Source organism: Poeciliopsis prolifica, unplaced genomic scaffold (genome assembly GCF_027474105.1).
Source record: "Poeciliopsis prolifica strain line A6 unplaced genomic scaffold, Auburn_PproV2 SCAFFOLD013, whole genome shotgun sequence".
NCBI lineage: Eukaryota > Metazoa > Chordata > Actinopteri > Cyprinodontiformes > Poeciliidae > Poeciliopsis > Poeciliopsis prolifica.
This window is the reverse complement of record NW_026562388.1, coordinates 8,879,700-8,905,802: the sequence shown is the minus strand read 5'-3', so window position 1 is coordinate 8,905,802 and position 26,103 is coordinate 8,879,700. Positions and strand designations below refer to the sequence as shown.

At 40.8% G+C, this 26,103-nt stretch overlaps 1 protein-coding gene across 1 annotated transcript in view; it reads right to left on the bottom strand.

The window, feature by feature from the left end:
- tiam2a (TIAM Rac1 associated GEF 2a) overlaps positions 1 to 26,103 on the bottom strand; it is a 73,527-nt gene that overhangs the window by 9,718 nt on the left and 37,706 nt on the right. Inside the window, 9 exon segments of the mRNA XM_055038167.1 lie at positions 994 to 1,062; positions 2,177 to 2,395; positions 14,092 to 14,186; positions 16,413 to 16,631; positions 16,724 to 16,813; positions 16,925 to 17,003; positions 17,103 to 17,207; positions 18,875 to 19,051; positions 24,150 to 24,206. Of these exon segments, the coding sequence (XP_054894142.1) occupies positions 994 to 1,062; positions 2,177 to 2,395; positions 14,092 to 14,186; positions 16,413 to 16,631; positions 16,724 to 16,813; positions 16,925 to 17,003; positions 17,103 to 17,207; positions 18,875 to 19,051; positions 24,150 to 24,206 (1,110 nt within the window).

The following is a 26,103-nucleotide window of genomic DNA, read 5'->3' as shown; positions in this document are numbered from 1 at the left end:
CTGTACAGCCGAGGTCGACAGTACCGTTCATTAAAAGCCATTAAAAGGGTCCAACATTGACCTGTCCGTTCTGTGTCTGGACACATCCCTGTGTCTCATAATGGGTATGATATTTGCCCTCGGTCTCAGCACGACTATCGACTTCTGTATCTCAGGAGGAGTGTCCCATGTCTGAGGTCATGCCCAGCAAGTGTGATTACATTAGCATCCTGCAGAAACACTATGCTTTTACATCTCAGTGAATTCACAAAATTCAGAATAAGTGATTTTATGTCAAACTAATAAAAGAAAAAGTTTATAAAACAAAATTGTGACATTACAGCCTCGTCAAGCAGACAGTTATTGACAAGATGTTCAGAGAAAAGTTAAGTTCAAGCTTTGCTTCCAAATCCTCTCACGGTTGCAAGTTTTGCACCTTTTTCTACCTCACCTTTTCTTTCCACTCAACCTTTCAGAAAGATGATGGGATACAACACTCCACTGTGAAAAGCCAATTTCTTTAAAAAATAATTGTTTTCTCACATTTTTTTGTACTTTTTTATGTGTATTTGTTTTTGTGTGTTTTTTTTTTAATCAAATGACATTTCTTAAAAAAAAAGTTTCTGGTAATGATCACGGCGCTAAGAGACAGTCATAGAAACACTCAAATAAATCATCCTGCGTTTAATAAACTTCAGTAATATTTCAGTAATATATTGAGATTAGCTATTATGCTGTAAAAGATCAATCAAGGTTGTTTTTAACTGAAGAAAAATGACATGTAATAACGAGCAGGAACAGCAATCAGTGGATTAAGATGAGTGTCTTTACACCTAAGCTAGCCTTTAGTGCTGCGCTCTTTTGTGACGTTCGAAGGTCAGGGTCGGAGAATGCTAATTTCTCCTGCAATCAGTTGAAGTGGCAACAAGGGAGATGATCCGGTTGAGTTCATTGATGGGTAATAAATACTCAATGATTTTGACCTTTTCTGCAGGACAGAGATCTGCAACCTACCTCGTCCTGTGTGAGGAAGGTTTCACTCTGCAGCGGTTTCAGGTAGATCTCAAACAAGCAGTCCAGGTCCTGTAAGTGGAGAAAGAAGCAGAAGGTGGTCAGTCATCTGTGCTTTATTCCTGCTATTCCTGAACATGCTCATCCTTTAAAATCCCCTCCATCATCAAAGTTCTGCCTTTATAACCTCCGCAATCACCTCATTTCCCTCTCTTCCCCCTCCCCAATCCCTGCAGCCTGCTCCTTTAATATGGCTGTAGCTTGTCTTAGAATCAGCGAGAATATTCTCATTAGGCTGATTTATGAGCATCCTCCTCTTCCCTCCTTCCCTCAGCACCCCAGCCAGCGGTGCATGGATTCAGACGAAATGACCTGAATCAAGCTGCTCGGGGAAGGCAATCTCCTCCCTCAATTACGACTCAATGGTAGGCTGAAGAAGGAGGGGGAACGGATAAAGACAACAAGGAAATTTGGAAGAAAGGAAAGAAATGCCACAAGGGCTGCAGAGTGCAGAAGTTTGAAGGGTTCCGGCACATTTTTAATTTCATAGTTTCGAGGCAAAAAAATGTACAAAGGCAGAGAGAAAGCAGGGAACAAAGAAAGCAATGAAGGAAAGACTTTAGGGGCAAGAAAAGAAAGAAGAACACAATAAAGCAAGCATACAGGAAATGACAATGAACAAGAGCAAGAAGGACAGGAGAAAGTGAGATAAGGCAAAAAGAAATGATGGGTTGCGGTAAGGAAAGATTAAAAGAAGGAAATACCAGAGGACAACATTTGGACAAAGAAATCAGGAAGTCTTGAAATGCAACTGGTTTTCTTTTTTTTTCCATACTTGTCAAGCCCTGAAAACTCATGAAAGACTGTAGAGTCCCTGAGTTTATGATTGTGACTTTTATTGTGCAGCAGAAAAATAGGCACTGTAATCAAAAACATTAAATCAGAGTATAATTAAATAATGCCAGACAGGTGTAAAAGCAAAATTAATAATTTTTAATGCTTAGACTTTCATATCCCACACTCTCCAGTAGTTTCAATCAAAGCGAATGTCTTCCAAAAAAAAAAAGTGACAGCGGATCACTTCACTAAATCTTTAGAAAGCGTGAAGCGGAGTTTGATGAAATATTAATCCACTTCTCTCACATCTAGTACTAATATTACAGCTGTCCATTCTTTGTAGACTCACCTTCACGTAGGACTTCTCTGTGTCCACCAGCTCCTGGATGACCTTGCGCAGCCTCTCCGTGACGCTCATGTGCTTGGGGCAAGGTCTGAGCAGCGTACCCTCTCTGGCGGGACTTGAGCCTGACTCGCCTCCCTGAGTTTCCTTCACATCATCCATCACACCTCCGGCTGCTGAGCCTTCCTGGAAGGAATTGTAAATGGTGCATACCGTGTCCACGCTCTGTAGGGGGCGGCAGAGAGGGTAGAGTATTTAGGTTAGGCAGCTTGGGGATTAGAACAGCCGGAAGAATAAAATGGCGGATCACACCAAGACTGCCACACGCTTCACTAAAAAAAAAAAAAAACTTCATATCTTCACCCCTAATGACTGACATTTCAAAACTTTATATTACAATTATGTAAATAAATCCACGGACAATCTTGGGTTTCCTGAAAACATTGGAGACTTATTCATGCACTCAATACTTGGCTTTGTAGACTTCACAATGCGTCTAAGATATACTACCTAAATCTCAGCAGATCGCCTTGCTGCACATTTGATTGTTCCTCTGACATTATAACAAACGTCAGAAATATGTCAGGAAATCCCATGTTGCCATGTAATACTTTGTTAGAGTGTTTTATGTGTGCTAATTTACAGCTAAATAAAAGTTCAAACATACTTTTCTGACAGGTGGAACCCTGTGGATTACTCAGCACCATATCATTTACAGAGATGTTCTCTGCTTTACTTTGTATTCATTCCACCTGTACAGCCTCAGGAAAACGAACATATGCTTTAGGCAACATATTGCAAAGTTCCGCCTGTGGCTGGTTGAGACGTTACAGTCTGTTAGCGGCTGCCGCAGAAAGTGAGCAATTAAGAAGTTGTTACTTATATTACATGGAAAACAATGAGGGCAAAGAAATGCACTTTCTACATTGTTTACCAACTATGGATTCACTTCTCTTTAATAGGTCAGTTTTAGCTTAATTGGTGGTCAGGAGTAAAAAGCTATTGACGAGAGTGTATTATCTACACTCTTTAAATAGTCTTGATAATACACTATTTTTTCTACACTGCAATAACAATTGCAAAGTTTTACAAAACTCAAAGATGACAAATCGGCCACAAAATTCTGATTGGTGCGTCTCAAGATCAAAGTGCTCTAGCTTCATAATGGCTATTACTTCTAGCTGCAGGTGAGTGACATGATGTACATTATAATCTATGACCAGCTCCTGACAGGAGCTGAGGCTGGTTTTTTCGATCTGCTGCTCAGCAACACAGAACAGTAGGACAGTCCAAGTGCCAAAAAAAAAAAAAAACAGCTGCTCAGCAATCTCCAACTTTCCCCTGTGTGTATGTGTGTGTGCAGGTATTCTAAAATGTCGCTTCAGGAAGCAGTCGAATGTACCTCATCCCACTAAAGCACGAACAGCAACAAACGTGGATCGATAGGCCCTCCGTTCTGACGCTGTGGCCGCCGAAGCGCATGCCTGCGCACAATGCGAGCAGCGTGTAAAAGCCTGTCTGAGTCATTCAGCTCAGATACTGGTGTGAGCTGCCACCCCTCTACGAACTCCCAGGGAGTCCACAGACAATCAGGACTTCCGTTAATAAGCCAGCGGCTCATCGGCTGTCTCATTATAACACGGTCATTCCAAAGATGTACCTCCTTCAATGTAAGCGCAGACGCCAAGTCTCTGGTAAACAACTGAAGAAAAAAAAAAAAAAAGGAGGCAGTTCTTGAGAGTATTACCCTAATGATTGCAAGGGGACCGAAATGTCTCCCTGCTTGCTGACAACGTCTCCAATTTGACTTGACAGGCAACCTTATGTTCTCGTAAACATGAACCCACAGCTACGCGAGCATCCAGGCAGAAGCTGATCGTTTGCTGAGCCGATCGGCAGCATTTTCTTAAATGCGACCGAGTGCGTGTCAGCTTTCCCTTAGCTTGTAAACACTGCTGCTGACACACTTTCCCTTTGAAGATCAGAAAGCCTGCCGGTGACGACGCTGCACGCAGTGCCAGTCAGCCCTCATTTAGTGATATACGCTTTGGGAAAACTCCCACTAGGTAGACGGACAGGGGGGAGATGGCCTGAAGGAAGCACTGAGGTTAAAGGATATCAGAGCAACAAATTCATCAAAGCGCCCACTCATGCATCCAGACAGGGAAGGGAGCAGGCTATAGGAGAGTGATAACACTCACATGTGACGCTTATTTCTGCTCCAGACACCCACAGGGAGGGGTTGCCGGGTTCTCTTCAAACAAGCATGTGCCTGGTAGCATAAATCTCCACTCAAACGCTTCATTAATTCTCATCACATTCTAGTACTGGCCCAATACGTGCAGCTGAAGCTCACATACGACTATGAGAGCGTGGAGGAGTCAAAGCTCGAGAACAAAGACTGAAGATGCTTAAATTTTTCTCAGAGAAAATCCAATTTGGTTCACTTCAATCCATAAAAAATAAATAAATAAATATTCGCTGGAGCCTGACTAGATAAGGTGGGCAGAGAGAAACAGACGGCGAGAGAGGACGGGTGGGGGCTCCGCACTCATGACTCAGGAATTGCAACTGCCTCACAACAATCCAACCAACACAGCCTGACAGCCAGCCCAAATAACCAATTAAAAGCTAAGGACGTGAGCCAGAGGAGACGGAGGAGAAGCCAGGAAGAGCTGCGAAGAACAAGTGGACCTGACAGCGCTGCTGTGAATTCCTATTCAGAGGCTTTCTTGCTGACAGGTGTCGGCTCCGCGTTACATTTGTACCTCAGCTCATGTCCTGAAGTCGATGAAGAACATACGGCTCTTCAGATCTTTACAGATTAGAAAGCAAGGCGTGATCAGAGAAGGACTTGATTTAGTTTCCTGATAGCATTCTGGCCAATAACAGGCTGGATTATTTTTTTTTTAATTTTGAATTCATTACAATGCAAACGTGTAGAAATTCAGAAAAATTTGTCACCACACAGCACAGAAATCTGTAAAAGGTCTTGAAAGAAACTCATGTTTTAGTGCAGCAGAATATTAAATATCTGCTTCATTTGGGTTATAAATACTGCATGACACAGAGGTGCACCGGTCTGAAGGCTGAAATTATCTTCCAAACTGGATGGTAGTGGGTGGGATGGCAAGGAATGTAAAAAAAAAAATAAAATAAATAAATAAATAAATATGCAGCAAAGACAACTAGAATAACTTTTAGACACCATCAACATGCCAATCTATAATTTCAAGGTGTTCTACAATCACAAACATAACTATAACTGGAGCTCTGTGATTTAGTCAGATGAGACTAAATTTGAGCTTTTCAGCAACAAACACTCCAGAAACAAAGGACAAATATGTGGGAAAACACCTCATGCGCACTGTAAGACACAGTGGAGGGTCTGTGATGCTGTGGGAGTGTTTCCGGTCCAAGATTAGGAGTACTTTGTTACAGTCATGATGTCTTTGAAATGCCAGAAAATAATCCAGAAAATTAAAAATGTGTTGCTAATGGATCTTTCAGCAGAAAAATCATCCAAAACAACACAGAAGTGGTTCACTACATACAAAATCAATGTTTTCCTCATTCACATCTCAGCCTTCAGACCCAAACCTTTTAGCCTTGCAGGTGTGATGGGGGTAAAGAGGAACGATGAAAGATCTCCTTGTGTGCTTTAACCTTCAGAGGTGTTATGGAGGAAAAGTAAAGAAAAAAAAAAGATTTCCCCTCCTATGCGTAATAGATGCATACAAATGTAAGGTCAAAAGCAAAACAAATAAAAAAAGCTGATCTTAAAGAGTGATTTTGCGTTCACGCTGTTAACTAATTCAATACCAATCAAGAAGCTCCTTTTAAATTTGAGCAGCATCACAAAAATCAAAGTGAAGCATCAAACACGAGAGCGTAAAGTGCCACTACCTCCCCCAGCCTTCTGGTCACCAGGAAGAGCAGTCTGTAGAGCAGCCTCCATGCTGCTGTGGCGTGCCGCCGTGTCCTGCGAGCCAGCGAACAGCCTTTCCTGTGCAGCTTGCCTCCCCTGAACGTCGGCATGATCGATCAGCTCTATGACTCCTGCCGTTTATCAGTTATACGGTTTCACCACCTGGAAATTCTTAAAATCCACTAAGCTTCTTAGATTTTTTTCACCTTCCTTATGTTTTTCTCATTTGCAGCCCGTTTCCCAGTTAGGCCTGGATCACACGGCTCGGTTCTGAGCCCACTTCTGCCTCCCGGATCAAGCCGGGTCCAATAGGGACGGACTGATTGATTTGCCGTTCTGGGAGCGTGGGCAGAGAAAAAGCGCCTGCTGCCGGCTTGATTTGCATGTCAATCAGAAGAGGAAAGTCTGACCACTTTGGGGACTTGTTCCACTCGCAGCTTTCACAGTCCATCTTCAGCATCATCGCTGCAGCCTGGGTCCACACACCTCCCCTCCATCTCTCACCTTCCTCCTCGGCTACAGAGGAACTCTCTGCTGTGGCTTCCAGAGAGCTTAACGGAGAGGCCAGGGGCTGGATTGGTGTCCTGCCTCTCAATAGCAGCAATACAATGTAGAGTGTTCTGGCTTGTTACCGCCACACACAGAGGAATGGCTGACTCAAAAATGGGAAGCTCTGAGCCAGCGGGGCTAACAGGCCAGGAATGTTAACTATGGCCGCACACAAAAATAAAACATGACATCTATTGCTCAGTGAACAACGCAGCTTCACGAGGAATTAATAAACAGATGAAAATGTTCTACTAAAAGACCTGCACTTCTAGAAAGTGAGTGATATGAAGGTGATTATCACCTTGAGCACTGCAATAAGTTATTAGTACATACAGCAGTGAATAATTGTGCATTAAGATTTGGGAAAGATTTGTTTACAATTCTTTCCCTTCTTAGGTGTATCACAGACTTTAGCCAGAGATCAATATCAACCAATTTGGAGGTTAAAATGAAAAAAAAACGAGAGTGATTAAGAGCTTTCACTTACTACACAAATAACTTTTCCTGGGTTGTAAAACTGACGTGACATAGAGGCCTATTCCTGTTACCCATTCTGCAAAATGGGAAAGTAAAAGTAATCAGTTTTACTGGCCACGTTTGTGCACACAAAAATGAATCTGACTTAAGCTTTAAATGCCCTCAGGAATACTTGTATCTAATGTTAAGAAGCATAATGGTTTTGGACATGTTGGCATCCATCTGGGAATTCAAAATTCAAGTATGGTTCTGTAATCTCCGCAGAAAACATAGAAACTGCTATGCTGAGTAATTGTGAAAATAAGACGCTGAAGAGAGCTTAAAAATTGTTTGTTTTCAAATAATAAAGCCCTATTTTACAGCGACAGCTTTCACACATAATGTGTGCAGGATCAAAGCTTAAATTACAGCTCTTGCAATTAAAATCTGTACCAGTCGAGCTTTATAGAAATCTGTAATCGACCACTCAAGCTGAGCGTCTCTCATTGGTGGTTTTTGACCTTAAAGTTGCTCAGCAGATGCAATTCTTTAAAATTGAAACCACGTGTGAATCACAACATCAATTAACAAAATTTACATCAGATTTCATAAATTGTTTTCAAAGGTTTTTTTATTTATTTTTTTTTTCCCCATACAAACACATGTGAGACGCAAAAAGATCTGAAAGCCTTGGGGGGGCAAGACAAACGATAAACACCATCTCTATCACCCCTTTAACGCTCTGAGTCAATATGTGCAGAGCTGCTGCTTTGCAATGAAACGCTGCACAAAATCAAAGGTGACGCTACACGTCACCCGCAGAGGAGCGCTGGCTTTGCTGATATAAACAAACACATGTGGGGAGGAAGAGGATGAAAAAGACAGGATGAAATGCAGGCATGCCCCGATGGGTGGCTTTACCCATCACTTGCAGAAAACAGCCCTGTCCTGACACTGTAAGGGAGAAAGAGAGCAGCAGCAGCCACCCGGCTGCAGGTGATTCATGTGCCATCTTAGTGGGCCGTAGAACCACAATGCCACCTTCTTTTCAAAGCTTCCCCAATAAAAGAAAACACTGACTCGTAAATCAAACGGAGGGGAGGAGAGAGAAAAATGAAAGGGGGGGGGCGGTCCCATTGCGCTTCACTCTAGCCCATTTACGCCTTTTATTATTCATCCTTAACAAATATTATTCAGCAAAGTCTCAGAGGACTTAAAGCGAGGAGTGTATTTTAATAATAAAGCCGGCTTCAGATTAAAGCACCTATTCTACTCTCTTCAGATCTACTTCACTGCATGACTGCATGACAAAGGCAAAAGGAATGCCAGCATTGTGCAGCATTCTAAATGCAAACTGTCTAAAAATAAACAAATTTAATTAGAGAGGTTTTTCTGATGTCAAAGTGCATGAACTTCTAAATGGCAACATTTATCTTCCATCCTAAGAATACACCGAAGTCGGGTGAGTCGAAGGTGAAATGTGAATCAGCACTACTATTCAGTTTTCAGTGTTTTTCATATAGTACAAGTATATATTTTTGTAACAGAATGCCACTACTGATGGAGCAACATTTTTTTTGCTTAGTTATTTCATTCTATTTTAATGTAATATTCCGTTCATTTGTCAAATACAAATTTCAAGTTTTAGTCAAAGTTTGATGATTTTCTCTGTTTTTGCCTTAGAGATGAAACAGAACATTGTTTCGCCTGAATCTTACAATTTTTAAATTGAAAGTACTCATTAGTATATTGTTATTTTATCCGCTCAACAATATAGCAAAACTCGCTGTTGATGATTTTAATGAAACAAAGTGATCTGACTTTAATAGCGAATGGATCTGTAAATCATTAACCATAAACCATTTTTTTTTTATTGGAAACAGGTGTGTAGCTAAGTTTGATAAGTGGGTTCGACCACATGTCCTCTTTAGAGTAAAAGCGGATGTGTGTTTGTGATTCTGTTTACGGGAAAACTAAAATGAAAGCAAATAAATAAATAAATAAAATATATGCTCAGTGAATACTTTGTGTTGTTCCAAACATTTCCAAAGACGACAATCCTAGTTTTTCTGTCTCTTGTTTGTCAGTAAAAATCTCGTCACTAATTATATTTTGTTAGGTTATGTTAGGTCATTTTCAAAGCAGTTTTGCATTGCATTCAGAATCCAGAATTCAGAAAAGTCTTTCAGGGCTAAAAATGCAAGACTCCACAATAATGACACATTTTCCTAAAATCATGCAGACTTAGTCTGAATTGTGCATTATTTGCACACAGCATTCCTAAAACAATGCTTTATAGTTTAAAAACAGATATATTGCACTACATAAAACATTTAAAATTTATGGGAAAAAGAAGGAAAGAATATTGCTACTATTACTATAATACTATTAAGATACTAATAGTGCTGGAAGCAAACAATCTGGACTCCTGTAATAATAATTTCTGCATATTTTAATCATGTCTTTATAAAACCATGACTAATTTAGATACAATTATGACACAAATCATTACTATCGTTAAATCTATTGCACATAGTTACCGCCTGTTTGGACCCTCTCTGGCATTGCAGACAAGCAGAAACGTCCTCTGCCAGACACGCCACCTTGCTTTTGATGAGACGCCCCAAACCCAGTAGAGCAGACCCCAGATTCACGTCGTTCTCCTCGGGTTCAGAGCCGGATGGCCAGAACCAGCACATGGCAAACAGGGAGCACAAGGTATGGGCCGGTGACTGGTCCTGCATGAAGACCTCAAATAATGTGGTGAGGTACATGGACGGCTGAAGGTCTTCATCGTTCATGGTCAGGCCTGCAGTCGGCACAGCTCCCTCTGAACCATGTGGGTTCCTACAGTAAGTTTTTAGCGCTGTCTTGTTTACAGATGGGTAGACTGACAAGAGGAGGCTCGCATTAACTGGACTGCCAGCACTAAGCCCTGATTATTAGCCTGCTCATGACCAGATGGCGGCTGATGGGCTTAATCATAATACAAACGCACATCTTCAAATGATTCGCTCCTCCTGCTCCACAGGCTCAAACACACACACAAGAAAAATCTCTCGAGTTTAAAACGACGCATCAAGAAGGCACATATAACTTTTGAAGGCATAACTTTTGAAGTTAAAGTTTACACATTTTTGAAACCAACACTTCAAGGTCCTCTTGTTCACCAAGAGGAGTAGAAAAGGAACACAATCAAAAAGGGTGGGGGAAATGATATTGCAAGAAGGTGGGAACCAGAAATGTTGGAACCATCCGAGTGTGTGTATGCCTGTTTTATACAAAGCCTAATAACATGAGTGTGTAAATGAGATGAGTGAAGCTAAATCTCCACTCTGGTAGGCAGGCAGAGCACAACTCCACCTATGGTTCCTCTTTATAAGTCCATTTAAATGCTCTTACGGAAATGTCTAGTCTGGACGAATGCAAAGAAGCTTAATATGTCTGTTCGCTGTATAACCTATAGCTTAAATCAAGATGGGAATGTCGAATTTCACAATGTCAGGCTGGAGGAACAAGAACAGGACAGTGGTAACGATATTACGCAAACTATGAGTAAAATGACATACAAAACCTCATAAACTAAAGTGAGCAAAACATTACGTTTTTGTTTGTGAGACTTCTGTGCAAAAGTGGCACCAACATTTTAACACATCTAAGAAACCTGTCAAAGAACTGTAAATAGACATGAATTTCTTGTATTCAAAACAGTCCCAGAAACGGATCTGTCTAATGAGGTTGTGCCGCCTGACGTCTTTAATCGTGCAGCAGAGCAACAAGTTCATGTCTTCTACAATTCTGTGAACTTTGCTGAGCGCTCTGGCTTTACTGACGATGCCTTCATAATGTGATGATAGTAATAAAACATGACTCGGGTTTTTCATAACACAAACAGAGTAAAAATAAACAACAAAAAAAACATAAAGAAACATGATACGTATCACAATGAGTAGGCAGTCTTAAATAGGCAGGTTTTAAATCTAAATTGAAATCGGGGAAGAGTATCAACGTTGCAGATTTCTTTGGTAGGAGATAATTCCAGAGTTAGGGAGCAATTCTGCTCCTCATGGTACCGAGGCGAGCAGAGTGAACAGTGAGATGGATAGAAGATGAGAAACTGAGGAAGGGAGAGGAAGTGGGAACATGAAGGAGGTCAGATAAACCAAGAAAAGGAGAGGGGGGAAGTGTTGGATAACCTTGAATGTTAACATAAGAATTTAGAATTTCACTCTGAACTTTTACTGGGAGCCAACGAAGCTCCAGTAAAACTGGGGTGTTATAATAAAATCAAGATGCTTCAAGCAGCTGATTCCTGGACCATTTGGAGCTCCTGGAGGGATTTTTGAGGGTGATCAAAAAAAAGAGAATTGTAATAATCAATACGGCATGTAATAATGCCATGGGAAAGAGTAGAGGGAGCTGAGGGGAAAGGGAGAGATGGAGACGATTAATGTTGCGTTGATGGAAATATAAAAACCAAGTGATATTGATGTGAGATGTGAAAGATTGGGAGCTTTCAAGGAGAACACACAGACTTTGGAGCTGTCAACAGAGATGACACTGATTCAGTTCCAACATGACAGAGTTCAGTTTAATTACTCAGTTTCTCACAATTTCAAAAAGATAAATTTGACCATTTGAGAATAGTTCTGGTCACAAAAATACACAGACAGTCATGATGTGGAAACTAACATGCCATCTTGTTTATTAATTTCTTTTTAACTATTGATTTTTTGAAAGTCCAGTTGACAAACTATAAGCTGGATGTTTGTTAAGCAGCTGAGTGCAAGCGAGATGCCTATGTAAACCATATAGAATTTGTCTTTCTTTCTTAAGTCTATGTTTTTATTATACATAATCCTATTGTGTTTTAGGGTTTTTTTTTTTTTTTTTTTTTTTTTTGTGAAACGTTCTTAATAAAGCATATATTTACTCAAATTTATTACACCAGCCCTAGTCAATGTTCAGCTATGTCTAGATTTAGAGGAATAAGGAAACACATAGGGAAAGAAACATTTTCTGTTTTAATTTTGCCTCTCAGCATCTTTCCGCCCTCTATCCATAACAAACCAGTTTAGCTTGAGGTGTCCTGTGGGAGTAATCCAGGACCACTTTGGCTGGCATCAACAATCAATTGGTTCAGCTCACAACGGAACCACATCTATGTGTTAAACTGTTTGCTATAGTGCTCTCAATCCAAATGTTTCACTTTGTAATACCAACACATGGATTACAGTGATGGTAAACGACACCTACAACGAGAACAGACACGTCAAGATCTCTCTTATGTTAGAGCAAACTGCAATGCAGCCGACCAATTAATCAAAGGTGGTCGCTCTCTAATGAGGCCGCTGATTACAAGATGCGACAAGAGACTTGAAATCCGTCCTTCTCCTCCATCTTTCTGCCTTGACTTTTACATCGTGCAGGCAGGCACAAAGCCATTTGCTGATGCGGGGACGATTTTCTACCCGTGACTCAATTTTTCTCTCTCTCTGCTGTGGAGAATGAGCAGACGGCTGCACTGTGATTAAATCCAGCTCTGCATGAAAGCAAAAATGTGATTTACTAGCAGCAATAGCTTGCCCTGTGTTTTATCTCCATTTATTTTTAAATTCCCATCACAGTGCCTGACATAGCTGATCAAAAAAGTGGCATTTGTCTCCTTTTGTGCCTCAGTGACGCAAGTGACACACATCGCAGGGCCTCCTTCCTGCACCCACACACACCTATATTCCATTCATTCCCCAGTAAAAACACAACCGGCAGGGAGCTGAGCAGCAGAAGTGGTGCAGTGCAGATCCCAGCACAGTAGGACTGACTCATGTCGCTGGGCAAACAATAAGAAAAGAGAAGAAGAAGCTTGTTCTCTCCAGGCTTCCTCGTGGCTGACCTCAGGTCAAACGCTGGGTGGCGTTTTTTTTTTTTTGTTTTGTTTTGTTTTTTCGCACAGGCAATTAGGCAAGCAGCAATTAGGGAAGCTTTCCAGATATTTGGCACAAAATCTCTGTCTAAAAGTCCCTGCAGTAAATAGGAATCCCTTCACGTTTAGCACAGATTACACAACGAGGAAATTAGCCAAACACGACTGCAACAACAATCACAGTACTCGGCTTTGTCTGGTAGGATGTAAAATGTGAGCAGAGTGAAGGTGAATATGCATGAACGTACGCGCTCATAAGCTTTCAGGCACTGAGCCATGTCTACATCGTTAAAACGTGGCTTTTTTTCCAGTGACCACACACACTCATTAGTGCTCTCAATAAACACTGCTGTACAGATTTTAGCACGTTACATTTGAACGTCGCAGAGGGGAAAAAAAAGAACAACTCCCAAGGGGGCAAGCTCACGCTTACTGACTTCAATAAAAAGCAATTTACAAAAAAAAACATGATCAAACAAAAATAGGCATCAGAATTCACCAAATGTTATTAAATAATTACCTAAAAAAAAAAAAAAAGATAGATAGATAGAACTCCTATAAAATGATTTGGTCACATAATCTGCAGTGCACTGGACCAAAGCCAAAACTCTTTAAGACAAATTAAGGAACAACTGGTGAGGAAAACCAGTCTGCTTCGATTAATTACCACACAAAATAAAGACTCTCGCAGGCCTTCCTCTCACATGTGTTCATCTTCATGTGTGTATGTGCGCCTGAGGCAGTGGGAGAGCAAAACAGCCTCCTCTCCTGTCTGTGTGACAGTAATAAGCTGTGTTTATACCGGTGGCTATGACGGAGGATCCTAATTATGGTAATGCTACGGATTGGTGCCAGTCTGCTTTGTGATGGCCCCACAGCTGCCACACAAGTGGGCGCAGGCTCAAAGCGACGTGTATGGTTCTTTTACCTTCTTCCCTTCCACACACAGACACTCACACTCACACACACACACACACACACACCCCCCCCCCCCCCCCCCACACACACACACACAGTCCAGGAAAGATGGAGAAGGTACAACATACCAAATCAAGCCCATCCTACCTTGCTGTGTTGAACGAGCCTGTGGGCACAGTGGGAGTGATCATTCTCCAGGCCTACGAGTAGGGATCCTCCATTGTCTGCTGCAGCAAACACATCTGGAGAAAAGGAGCAGCAGAAAGGTTATCACACAGCTGTTTCATTTAAACTATTGTGCTTTTTCTGCTTCAGCTCCTCCTACCAAACCACAAAAACAACGCTGGTTTGTTGCATTTTTAAACCAACGTTGATGCCTGAAACTTCAAAAGACCTCATACCACAAATGGGGCACACATTCACAGAGATGTGCCAAGGAGGACACACATGGGAGTTTCTGAATAGAGACAATTACCTCTAGTTATTCAGGAGAAGAAAGGTGAAGTATTGGCCCCAGCTGGAGTCCATTTCTAACAAATCTTCTCTAAACTCTTGACTGGACTTTGTTTCACAATCTTCTGAAGGATGCAGTTACACCTGTGCCCTTTTTTTCTGCTGCACTTCATCCTTCTACTAAGCTTTCCATTAAAGCTTACTGGACGCTAAATATGCTAGGATCCATTGGTCTCTGAATGGTTTGCTACTTTAGCAATGACCTTTTCTTGGAGTACAGTTCTGTGTAGAGTGTCAATACCTGCCTGCTTAATAATTTCCACGATTGTGTCATAACATTACATTTCTGTACAACGATTAACATTTTTTGCCTACATGCAATATTAAAATAATCAGAAAAATGTAATTTTAATTTTCATTAACTGTAAGCCATAATCATCAAAATTAGGAGAAGTATAACCTTCAAATCTGTGTGTAGCGAATGTATATGACTTTCAGTTTTTACTACTTGAAGATACTACTAATCCTATTTAAAGATAAAAAGATAAACCTTCTTCTAGATAACATGTTTATTTGCATATTACTGTTGATCGCAGGATGATGGGGTTAGAAAAGAGGAAAGTGAGTGTTTTGAGATCCAACATCTCAAGGACAAACTCTCGAGCAGTTGGCAGATAAAGCACATAAACTGTGATTGTAGCCTGGGAGACGGGCCAAAGTAACAGCAGGAAACAAAAGAAAAAAAGTTTTTTTTTAAAGCCTGCAATCACTGTCAACAAATCTTTTACTGCTGGAGCAGATTTTGTAAAGATATAATCAACTTCCATCTCTCTCATCTTTTATTTTGTGCATCAGGGTCTCTAAAAATAAAACGGAAGCCTTTGTTTTCTTTCAGCGAAAACAAAGGCTTTTTGTAATTCCTGTGATAGAACAATTCCTCTCCTCTCCTCTCCTCTCCTCTCCTCTCCTCTCCTCTCCTCTCCTCTCTCTCCTCTCCTCTCCTCTCCTCTCCTCCTCTCCTCTCCTCTCCTCTCCTCTCCTCTCCTCTCCTCTCCTCTCCTCTCCTCTCCTCTCCTCTCTCTTTTTCTCTCTTTTCCTCAGCCCTGTCTTGGAGCAGATGCCCTCTAGGGCCAAAGAACAAAAACTGCATGCGCTTTGATCACTTAAAACTGCCATAATGAGGCCTTCAAGTCATTAATCCCTTTGTCTTCAATTATGTCTATGCTGGAAGAAACGCTAATGAATTGCTATAATTAAGATGATAATTAATACTTTCACTGAAACTGAAGCTTTTTGTTTATGTGCAGCACAAAATCCTCTGTAGATTCTAAATGAGGGAAACTGTGGCAACCTTTTAAGATTTGGGGAAAAAAATGCATCAAGAGGGGCAAAGTTTATATCATAAACATATAATATTAAGTTCACAAGTTAATGGCAACTAGAACAACATATTTTTCCCCTTTAGTTTCAGTGAAAAGCTTTGCCTGCCTGGTATCATGCTTGTGTGGTGTGATAGATGACCTTACCGTTCGCCTCTGTCACCTCGCATCCACCGGAGATTAAACCGGCCTGACAGGACACCATACACTCATGGAGATTATGAGCCTCTTGCAGCCAAAGCCTTTTCTCTACCTCCGATTCAAGTAAAACTGCTAAGCTTCATCTAAACTTCTTCTTTTTGCATTTCTCTTTCAGCTTTTCCTCTGTGAAGAAGGCTGATTGTGAGGAAGTGGAGATCTTAACTAAAACAGAAGTGAGCTGGTAAACTTGTGGCTTCAGTGTCAAAACTACCTACAGTCTCAGGCATGACAGTCAATGTGGGCAGCAGAGCAGAAATTTTCCATTTGCATAAACTTACATGCACATAAACAGAAGATGTAAAAATGCAGGAAGAGAAAAGAACCTTGATCACAAAAACAGATTAAGCTGCAAAATTATTTCCATAATCAGTGAAACGTATTGTCCCAGTGTTTAATGTAAGGAGACACAGCTCAAATGTGGAAAAATGAATGCACCTGAAGAGGACTTGGCTCGGTGATGCTTGCTGCGGACCTCCTGGCTGCGTTTGCCCAAAGGAGCAGGGCAGTCCGACGTCCGAGCTGATGGCGTGGGGTCATCCCGCCGAAGCCTCAGGTGCAGGGTCCGTTCAGAAAACAGAGTCTGGATTAAGGCCAGGTTCAGAGCAGACACACTCTGGCCATTCACCACTAGGATCTCGTCGCCTGGACGGAGACCTGCATGCAAACGCAGGTGTGTTTCAGGGAAAAGAGGCCTACGGAGCACCTGCGACATAATTTAAACTCGAGGGAAAGTGAGAAACTGCCACCTTCACTGAAAGCCAGCCCATCAGAGAGAACTTCGCTCACAAAAATCCTGCTGTTCCTCTGACTGTCAATGTGTCCTGTTATGGCAAATCCTGAGGATTGAAATACAAAATTGTTCAAAAGAAGATGATTTGAATAAAACTTATGAGGCATGAATAAACGTCATTTTAATTAAGCATTAATTTGTCCACAAGCTGGCTCACCAAAGTCGACGGAGCTGCTCGGCCTTCTCATGTGCAGCGCAAATACATTAGCAGAGACCACCTCCAGCTGATCCCACACCTACGGCGAGATAGAAAATAACATCAATACACAATAAAAACGCCAGAATAATAAAGAGTTATTTGTGTTCTTCAGACAGTGCGTGCATGTCCTGCTCACCACGTCGCGGAGAAGCTCGCCAGGAGCAAGGTATCGAACTTCCATATTCTGCCCTGCTTGTTTGTATAGCCGGATGCAGTGCAAACCCGGGTCCAGCTGCTTCACCTGTTTACACAAGAGGCCCTTTAATGTTCAGCTGCCTGCATGAACACAATAATGTGGCATATTTCATGCACCAGTACTTAGCTGGGCAGCTGCTGTGCAGCAGAGGTGTAAATTATTTACCAACTTTTCACGTGTCAAAGACAGAAAGATGCATTGCCCAAGCTATTGCTCGTATATTGGGCGTGAATGTGTCAACGTTTGCGCAGTCATTCACAGGGAGCAGCACAAAGTCAGAAACTAAACAACTCCTCCACAATGCAACTTCAAATACTGCTGCAGAAGCTTCAGAAGCTGTGACTCAACTCTGATAAAGTTTAAATGTCTGTTTGCTTAAAGACCAAACAATTTTTACAATTTGACTGAGCTGTGTTAAGGCTTGTTGGTCATAATAACTATATTCGTTGCCATGAATAAAATACAAAATATGGAATAAGCATGAATGAAAAATGCTAACTAGTGATAACACAGTGATAATAGGGTTTCCAGCACATACTTCAGGTCACTACATAAAACTGGCATTTTATGTAGGGACCTGGAAGCTCTGAATCGAGCAGAGTACCTGGAATATACCACACCAGTAAATTACTTTGAGAAAAAATACAAAAAATCTGGTAGCATTCTGATGTTGCTGTCATTGTGACCGCCATTGTTAATCTGTTGTGTGCAGGAATACATCAACATTTTCCTCCTACATGTGCATCACTTACTTTATAACATTAGCAGTGATTGTGTAATTCTTGCTATTTTCCACAAAATTATATTTTACTAGCGAGGTTTTAACTACACTATAGTAAAATAGCTGTAAAAAGCTTTATACGGAGGACGCCATCTGTCAGGTCACTCAAACAATCAGTTTTGAAATGAACAGCTTACTAAGTCATATTTTGAGCATCATGCTGTGGTTGGAATGGAGGTTAAAGTACTGATAAAGAAAGTAGCTGAACTGAAAGACCATTTCCTTCATTTACCTTAGATAGAGAAAAATATATTTAATTAAGCAAAGCAAGAGCACTATGCTGATTTAACTCAACCTGCAAAACATCAGCAGGCGTTTTGTACGGACACGGGACATAAAAAGGATTGTAATGTAAAACACAGCGCTTCTGTTTTAGTTGATAAACTTTCACAAACAGGTGGTCTGGCAGTTCACTTTTCACTTGTGCCATCTGTGCTAGCTCACCCACATTTATCAAATTTATTTTAGAAAAGCCGCCACAACCTTTTTCCTTTCTTCCAATGAACGGTCAGACATCCATTCAATAAATTCCCCGAACACTGAGGATCTGGATGATGCGTCATAATCCATATATTGTACACACTTTATGTTGCACTTTATATTGCAAAACATGTTGACACACGGTCAACATGGCTTTTTTTTTGAGAACCAATGGCTCAGAAAGTGCTTTTGACAAGACTTGACTGCTTTGAAAACAATTTAGCAACCACATATGATTTATTTATGCTTCATACTTTCAATATTTAAAGCTTGCATGACTTCAAAATATAATATTTCCCTATTACGTTTGCATGAATTCCTACACTACACAATGAAATCCAAATGACCTCACTCCTTCTTCTTCACTCCTTCTCTTCACTTTTTTTCCCCCTCAGCTGTCAGAAATATTGTCCTCTCACTCTGGCGACATGTCATTTCTTTGAAAACCAACCTTGCAGGCTGCACAAAGAAGGTCGGCGGCTGTCTGGTGTTTTCTGATGGAAAGCTGGACCGTCAGACCGTCTGGCATGCGCATGCATGTCAGCATGTCTGAGGCAGCGTCGACGTTGTCCCAGATGCCCCCGTCGGGTGGCGACATGGAGTAGATGCTGGTCAACATGTTGAGCTTCTGTTGACAAAAAGGGTGTAAAAAATGAAGGTAAGTCCCAAAAGGGATAAGCAGAGTGAAGAGAATAAGCAGCATTAGAAAGAGAGGAAGTATAAAGGGATAAACACGAGATACAAAAGGTAAACGAGGAGGGAGTGACTGTGAGTCAAAGCACACAAATCAATACAGCTCCATTAGTCTGAATGCTTGGCTCTGGATCAAGCAGTAGAGTAAAGATGTCCAACAATTAGGTTTTCAGAAATTCATTTAACATCCATAGATGGCAGTTGCTACACATTATAGTCATGATTATAGCTCTGTACTCAAGATGATTGACAAAGTCCAAACTGGCTGGTGGTGACATCAGATATAGGCTCAATGTGCTATAAAGTAATCATACCCATATGTTGTAGGCAGGAAGTATGGGTATAATTGAACAGTAGAAGATTAAAAAAAAAAACATGTTTCCTAAATATTTTTAATAAATACCTGAAAAACTAACGTGTCGACCATGAAAGATGGCAGAGATGTGAAATACACCACAGTATTTCACATCTTCCAATGGAAGAAAATACATTGGAGACTGCAAAAGAACGGAGACCATAATAGAGGTTTGCCTTTCAGCCAAACAACCCCAAATATAAAGCTGGAGCCACAAAAATAGGGTGTAAAATTTCAATCTATAAAATGCAAAAGATGTAGAGACACAGCCCTGCAGCTGTAACTTCAGTAAAATGGTTTCTTTTTTTATTTTCAGGAGTGATTCAGGGGAACAGAATACAATGGCATGCTACATTCTTCAGATTTTATCTGTATAAACAAAATGTTGCAAGATTGCACACGTTTCTTTTCCTTGCAATATTTTGTGTTGGTCCATCAATAATAAAAATAATAATAAAAAAACTCCCTATAAAATACATTCAAGTTTGTGGTTTAAAGATGAAAAATGTGAAACTGTTCAAGGGTGTATAAATACTTTTGCAAGGCTCATAATGTTAATTGACAATGTGCTTGGAAATGATTCCAAGATCTTGGAGGTAATTACAAGCTGCAGTATTTGTGGCATTAGGAGCAAGGACTGAGTTGGGTATTAAGGTGGGGGGTTAGCCCGCTGCTCGGCCTCTCAGGCAGCCATTTGGGGCTTTTGGTTGAGACTTTGTGTCTCTGGAGGGAAAAAAAAACACCACTGCTGCGTCGTGGAGTCGGGGGCCGGCACCACAATCGCAGCTTAAAGCCACAATTATTACGGCCATAGATCATGTGGAAAGGCTCTGCACCAAATATACAGACAATATCAAGTTAGACCGAAACATACCAGTGAGGGGGGATAATTGCAAACGCATTATGGGACCAATAAATGGAGAGTGATGTGTATGTGACTGAGGTTTATTTTAATTTTTTTATCCAATGTATGTGAGGTCTGTCAATTTCATATGCAGCTTGCTTGGTCTGATGAATCAGTTCAAGAGGAAAAAGACCTTTTTCCCCCTGCTAGACAAATCGCCTAAAGGGACAAGCAAACATCTCTGATTCACATCTCTGTGTTTGTGTGTGGCTTCACTAACACACACATGCTCTTTCAAGAAACATCAACATACAAACATTTGTCTCCTTTTCGGGCTAAATGACAACTTAGAAGCTTGTGCATGAATGAAATCCCCCCCACCTGTCGTAAAGAGGGAACATATCAAGATTCACTAGTGATTTCTTTGCAATGTGATGTGAGGTGAAATGTGGTGACAAAGGATGAGCAAGCTCTGCGTCACTGCAACATGGTTCCCATCACGACCTCGCATGTGTTACCAGAAACATACATCCACCCAGAAATGTGGTTTCCAATGGCAGCTTGACCAACAGCTGACTAACACTGTACGCTCATTCATGGTTAGAGAGCAGGCCGAAGGTTGCCTGTTTCAATGAATGGCGGCCAAATATTAGCAGGAGGCCCCACCTTGAAGGTGGACTTCAACAGGTGCTCTGTGCAGTGTGTGAGGATGCAGTGTTTCAATTCTAGTGTGGAGTTTATTTCCTAGTCAGCCAGTCAAAGAGTAACGGGCGCTACAGACGCTGAACCTGAGCAGCCTGAGCAGCATTACAGCGCTGAGTACAAGTGGACCTCAAAAAAGCAACTTTTATCTTTTACAGTTCTTAAAAGTTTACTCTTCATTTCCCAAAAGCTTCCCCCAAACTTCCTTATTCCACCTTATTTCTTGGATTTAGTGATTTCAGTGGCCACCCAGAAAACGCTTTGGATGTTTCTGACAATGTCTTTGCCAGAATTTAGGATTTAAAGCAGCATGTGTGCATTTGGAGTTAGTGGTGTGTGCCGAGAGGCAACGACAGCCAAAGAGGATCAGTATGTCATGGATGGAGGTGATGGGACACTGGTCAAGAGCCAGGGAAGAAAAGAAAAACAATCTGTCCAGCTGCTTTTAATTCAGTTTGGGAACCAGCCACTGAGAAACAGAGAGAGAAAATGGTTGACTCTGTACTTGTAAAACAATAGATATATGGATGCTCACTTAAAGTATTCAGATCCTTCAAAACTTTTCACTTTTTTTTTCTTTAGAAACCTCATGCTACAATGTACAGTATTGGTATTTCTTGTAAAAAAAAAAAACATTTTTGATCTTACCAGTAAATCAGTGATAGCATGAGTCAAATTTAAATATATCTATTATCTGCAGACCTATTGGGAACTAACAAATGTTCACTAACAAACAGCATCATGTAGATTAGATGAACACACCACAAGTCAGGAGCAACGCTCAGATTAAGGTCATAAAACAAAATTCAGAGCTCTGAATATCATCATGCTGTGGGGATGCTTTTCTCTACCAGGGATCACAGTTGATGTGAAGGTGAATGGCGCTAAATACAGAAGAAAACCTGCTGGAGATAATTAGGAAAGACAACTAATTGTGCTTGAAACCTTTATTTGTAAAATGTCACAATTATACACTGGACAGTTCATCATATAAGGTCTAAATAAACTATATTTGTCATTACAAAATGACAAAACACGAAAAAGATCAAGGGATTATTATTTTAGAAAGGCAATGGATGTAAATACCTTTTAAGTTTAAAGTAACTTTCTGAAGTGGTGCTAGCTGTCAAACCTATCATTTTTTATGCAGTCACAGCATATCAATTCACAGACAGCACGAGTGGGTGGAGGGTGGATTTCAGGAGCAAAACTATCTCAGTCAGATAAGTTTTAACCTCTCAATAAGGACAGTCGGCAGCAGAGCTGACAGACCCATCACATGGAGTTGCTCGCTTCTTTCTTTCAAGCTACAGCGAAACAGTAACTGCACATCCACGGCCTGCTGGAATATCTTGTCGGCTCTGTGAGAAACCATTTAAGTAACAATGGAGCTTGGACACTTGCTCACACCAACACAAGTTCCCCTTACTGAAAAACGGGTTTATTGGAAGATGATGACTTTTTAGTGGAATTTAAGCACAGAGTAGTACACCAAGACACAAAGTCATTAAGAAATGACTTGCTCAAATGTGTTAAATCTTTTTTTTTTCTCACACTGCGAAAACACAGCTGCAAACATATCAAAAAATAATACCCTGAGATTTAAACATGATTTTATATTTCATTGTAAGATTTAGATTTTCCATACTGGTATATGGAAATGTGAGATAAGTTAAAATGCTTAACTAAAACCGGAAGCCAGACCATTAAAGTCAACATTAAAGCTCAGAGCTAATGAAAGCCTTTATTGTTTTCCTAAACCACTTCCTGATCAGTCTCTTTCTAGACCCTAAATGAGGCCAGTTTCAACACTTGCCACATTGACCACAGACTCCTACTATGAATCAGAGCATCCAGTGAGTTAACTCATGATCTCCATGACACCAATCCTTCCAGGCCTGAAAGTATCTATTATGCATTACTGTAAGAGTTATTTCCTCATGACAGATACTCTATAGCTTTCTGAGGTCACCGGAAACATACAAGTTTAATTTATAGCAAGTTTGCAAACTGTGCCATTCACTCTGCACACAACGTAAATTTTGCAAAACATACATTTTTGATCCAGAATTCCATAATTTATGTTTTCGAAATTCTGCAAAACCACTCCACAGTATATGCCATCAACCTATTACTTAAAGCACAATAACTTGATGGAACACAGACATCTCAGTTGTTGCTCCAATGTTGAACCACGTACAGTATTAATGCTGCTAAGACCTGTATAATGACAGGTGTCAAACTCCAGTCCTGTTGGGCCACAGCCCTGCAACCTTTAGATGTGCCTCTGATGCACAAACCTGTATAGGATAATTAGGTAATTACCAAGGCTCTGGAAAACTTATCCACACAAAGAGGAGGTAATTAAGCCATTTCATTCCAGTGTTTTATACCTGTGGCACCTCTAAAAACTGCAGGACAGTGGCCCTTGAGGACTGGAGTTTGACACCCGTGAAGGATATCCTCCAAATCAAGACAATCTGAAGTATTGAGACACATTGGTTTCACCAATTTGTACATTTCTATTGTTAGAGAGCCCATGCTACATCATGCTTTGTGAGCACAAAAAAGGTCCTGGGTTTGAATCCTGATCCCAGGTCAAGAGTCAAACCCAAGTCAGGCAACAGTGCAACAGCACCACTGTGCAGCCCACATCATTTAGAAATGATCCAATTATGAAATCCCAAGATAATCTTTAATGACTGATGTTCCTATCACCACAGATTGACACATTGTCAAACACTCAACGCTCTGAGTTATATACATATAAAACAATATATATATACAAACAACAGAGTTTAAGAGGGCGCTGGTTTGGCTATGTTGAACTTCTTCTGTTAGATCTGCTGTGTTTATCTGGCAGACACCTACAGATAAAGATGAAAGGAGTCTCTGCTTTGAACCTCAATAAGTAACATACGTACTCAGACCCACGCATGGTTTCTAATCCCCTCAATCATGCAAACACCTTGTGTGTAAAAATATCTTCACACAGCCTGCAATCAAAACCAGAAACCTTAGTGGATGCACTAAGGCTATGTGTGTGTGTGTATGTGTGTGCGTGTGTGTTTTGGGTGGGGGGGTGGGGGGGGGGTGGGGGGTGGGGTGGTATTGATACATTTTCTGACTCACCTCTGTACTTCTAGGGGGCAGGATGCATGTCTGACCTCCAGCATCGCTCTCAAAGACCTGAAATATCAAAAGAAGGGATGGTCAGAAAGCACAGACAGAAGGGCACCATGCTGACTGACTCATAAAGCCTTGGCATCAGTAACACAATAATAGGCACACACAGCACTGGTAGTTAGGTAGTTAATTAAAAACTACTCATGGAGAGAACAGCACTTTGATTCTGCTTCCAAACTAGCCTTTGAAGGGAGCATGGTGGAAATGTGATGTGTGTGTGAAGACAGGGGTTGGCTGCTGAGCAATTGCAGAGAGATGAAAGAGGAAAATGGTCCAATAGCAGATGAGAGGAGAGGACAACCATCCTCACTATTTCTCCCCTTCGGGACTGCTTCTTGACTGACTCCGGCTTCTTTAACCAATTACCTTTTACCAATTCATGGTGTTGTTGAAACTGTGGGGTTTATAGTGGAAGCAGACAACTCATATTTGACCTTTCACCTAGAAGAGTAGTTCTAGACAAAATGTTAAAACATCCCTTCAAATGTTTAGTCAAAATAAGCTCCTTTGTCCCCTTGGATATAATATGTGCAGTATATGACCTTGTTAGTTGTTTAAAAAAACGGTTTTATTTTGTTGCTTGCTGTTGATTAAACATAGTTGAATTTGAATAAATACTGTGACATGTGGAAATATTTTCATAACTTTTTTTGTCTGCTAGAAATTCCCCAACAAGAAATATTGCTTGCTTTATGCAAGATTTGTTTGCGAATCTTGTCGCAAATGAGATTTGCTACTTGTTTCTGTAGTGACAAAGAAACAAGTAGCAAATCCATTACCTTAAACTCCCTCTGTCATAGCATGCACACTACTGTTAAAACTGATATGAAAGTGACACTCAATGCCAAGAAGTTACTTGGGTACAAAAACAATCCAAGAGAAAGCTTTCAAGTCCCTGTAATGGTAGCAGGAGGCCTCTTCTTACATCTCCTCTTCCCTCTCAGCATGCGTACATTTATAACCTGGCAATGAACGGTGCCGCTTCGCCGTAAACTATCTAATTTTAGAAAGATTTACCAATGCTCCCACAAATCCTCAGACTTTGGCCTATTTCCCACAGCCGACCGACGGCCAGCTCCCTACTGTAGCACTGCTAAGATGGACGAGGGAACAGTAACCAACAAGAAAGAACGGCGGAAGGGGCAAAAGCGTGACTTCAGGGCAAGGCTCTGGAGCAGAGCGTTGCTGTGGTAAATGGGATTTAGGCTTAGTCAACATACATGAGTCAGTATGGAAATTGTCAGAGAAGGACTGCTGGGTAACGCTCTGTTTATGCTCTGAGGAACTGTTTGTGTTAGAGAATTGGGCTGGAAACGGGGGTGGGGAGAAAGATGATGAGAGGGAAAGCGAGAGAAAACACAAGATTCTAGTGATTACCTATGCAGATGACGGAGAAGTAAAGAGTAAAATGACAATGTTTGATTTAGGACAAGAAAAGCAGCAAAATCTCACAAAAACAGTCAGAAAATAAGTTAAATATGTTCTGGAGAGTTTGTCTCATCATACAGTCTCAGTTCAAATCCAAAAATAAAAAATAAAAATAGACTCATCTTTGTCATGCAAAATAAATGTAAATATGAAACTCAGCATTCTGAAAACCATTCAAAGTGCTGTACTGACATTTACTGGCAACAAATTAAACCTTAAAAACTGCAAAAATGTAGCAGGAGTTTTATAGTTCAGACTGAAACATAAGAGGACACTACTATTATTGTGGAGTGCAAAATACAACTGAAATCCATGAGAAATTTGGTAATTAAAATATAAGTGTACTTTTTACACAGACATTCTCAGTAAAAAGAGAGACTGTACTGGTTGTTGTTATAGGCTCTGTCTGAGTGATATTGCCCACTTGGTCAACAACACTCATGACTTCAATATACTGCAGCAATAAAACAAG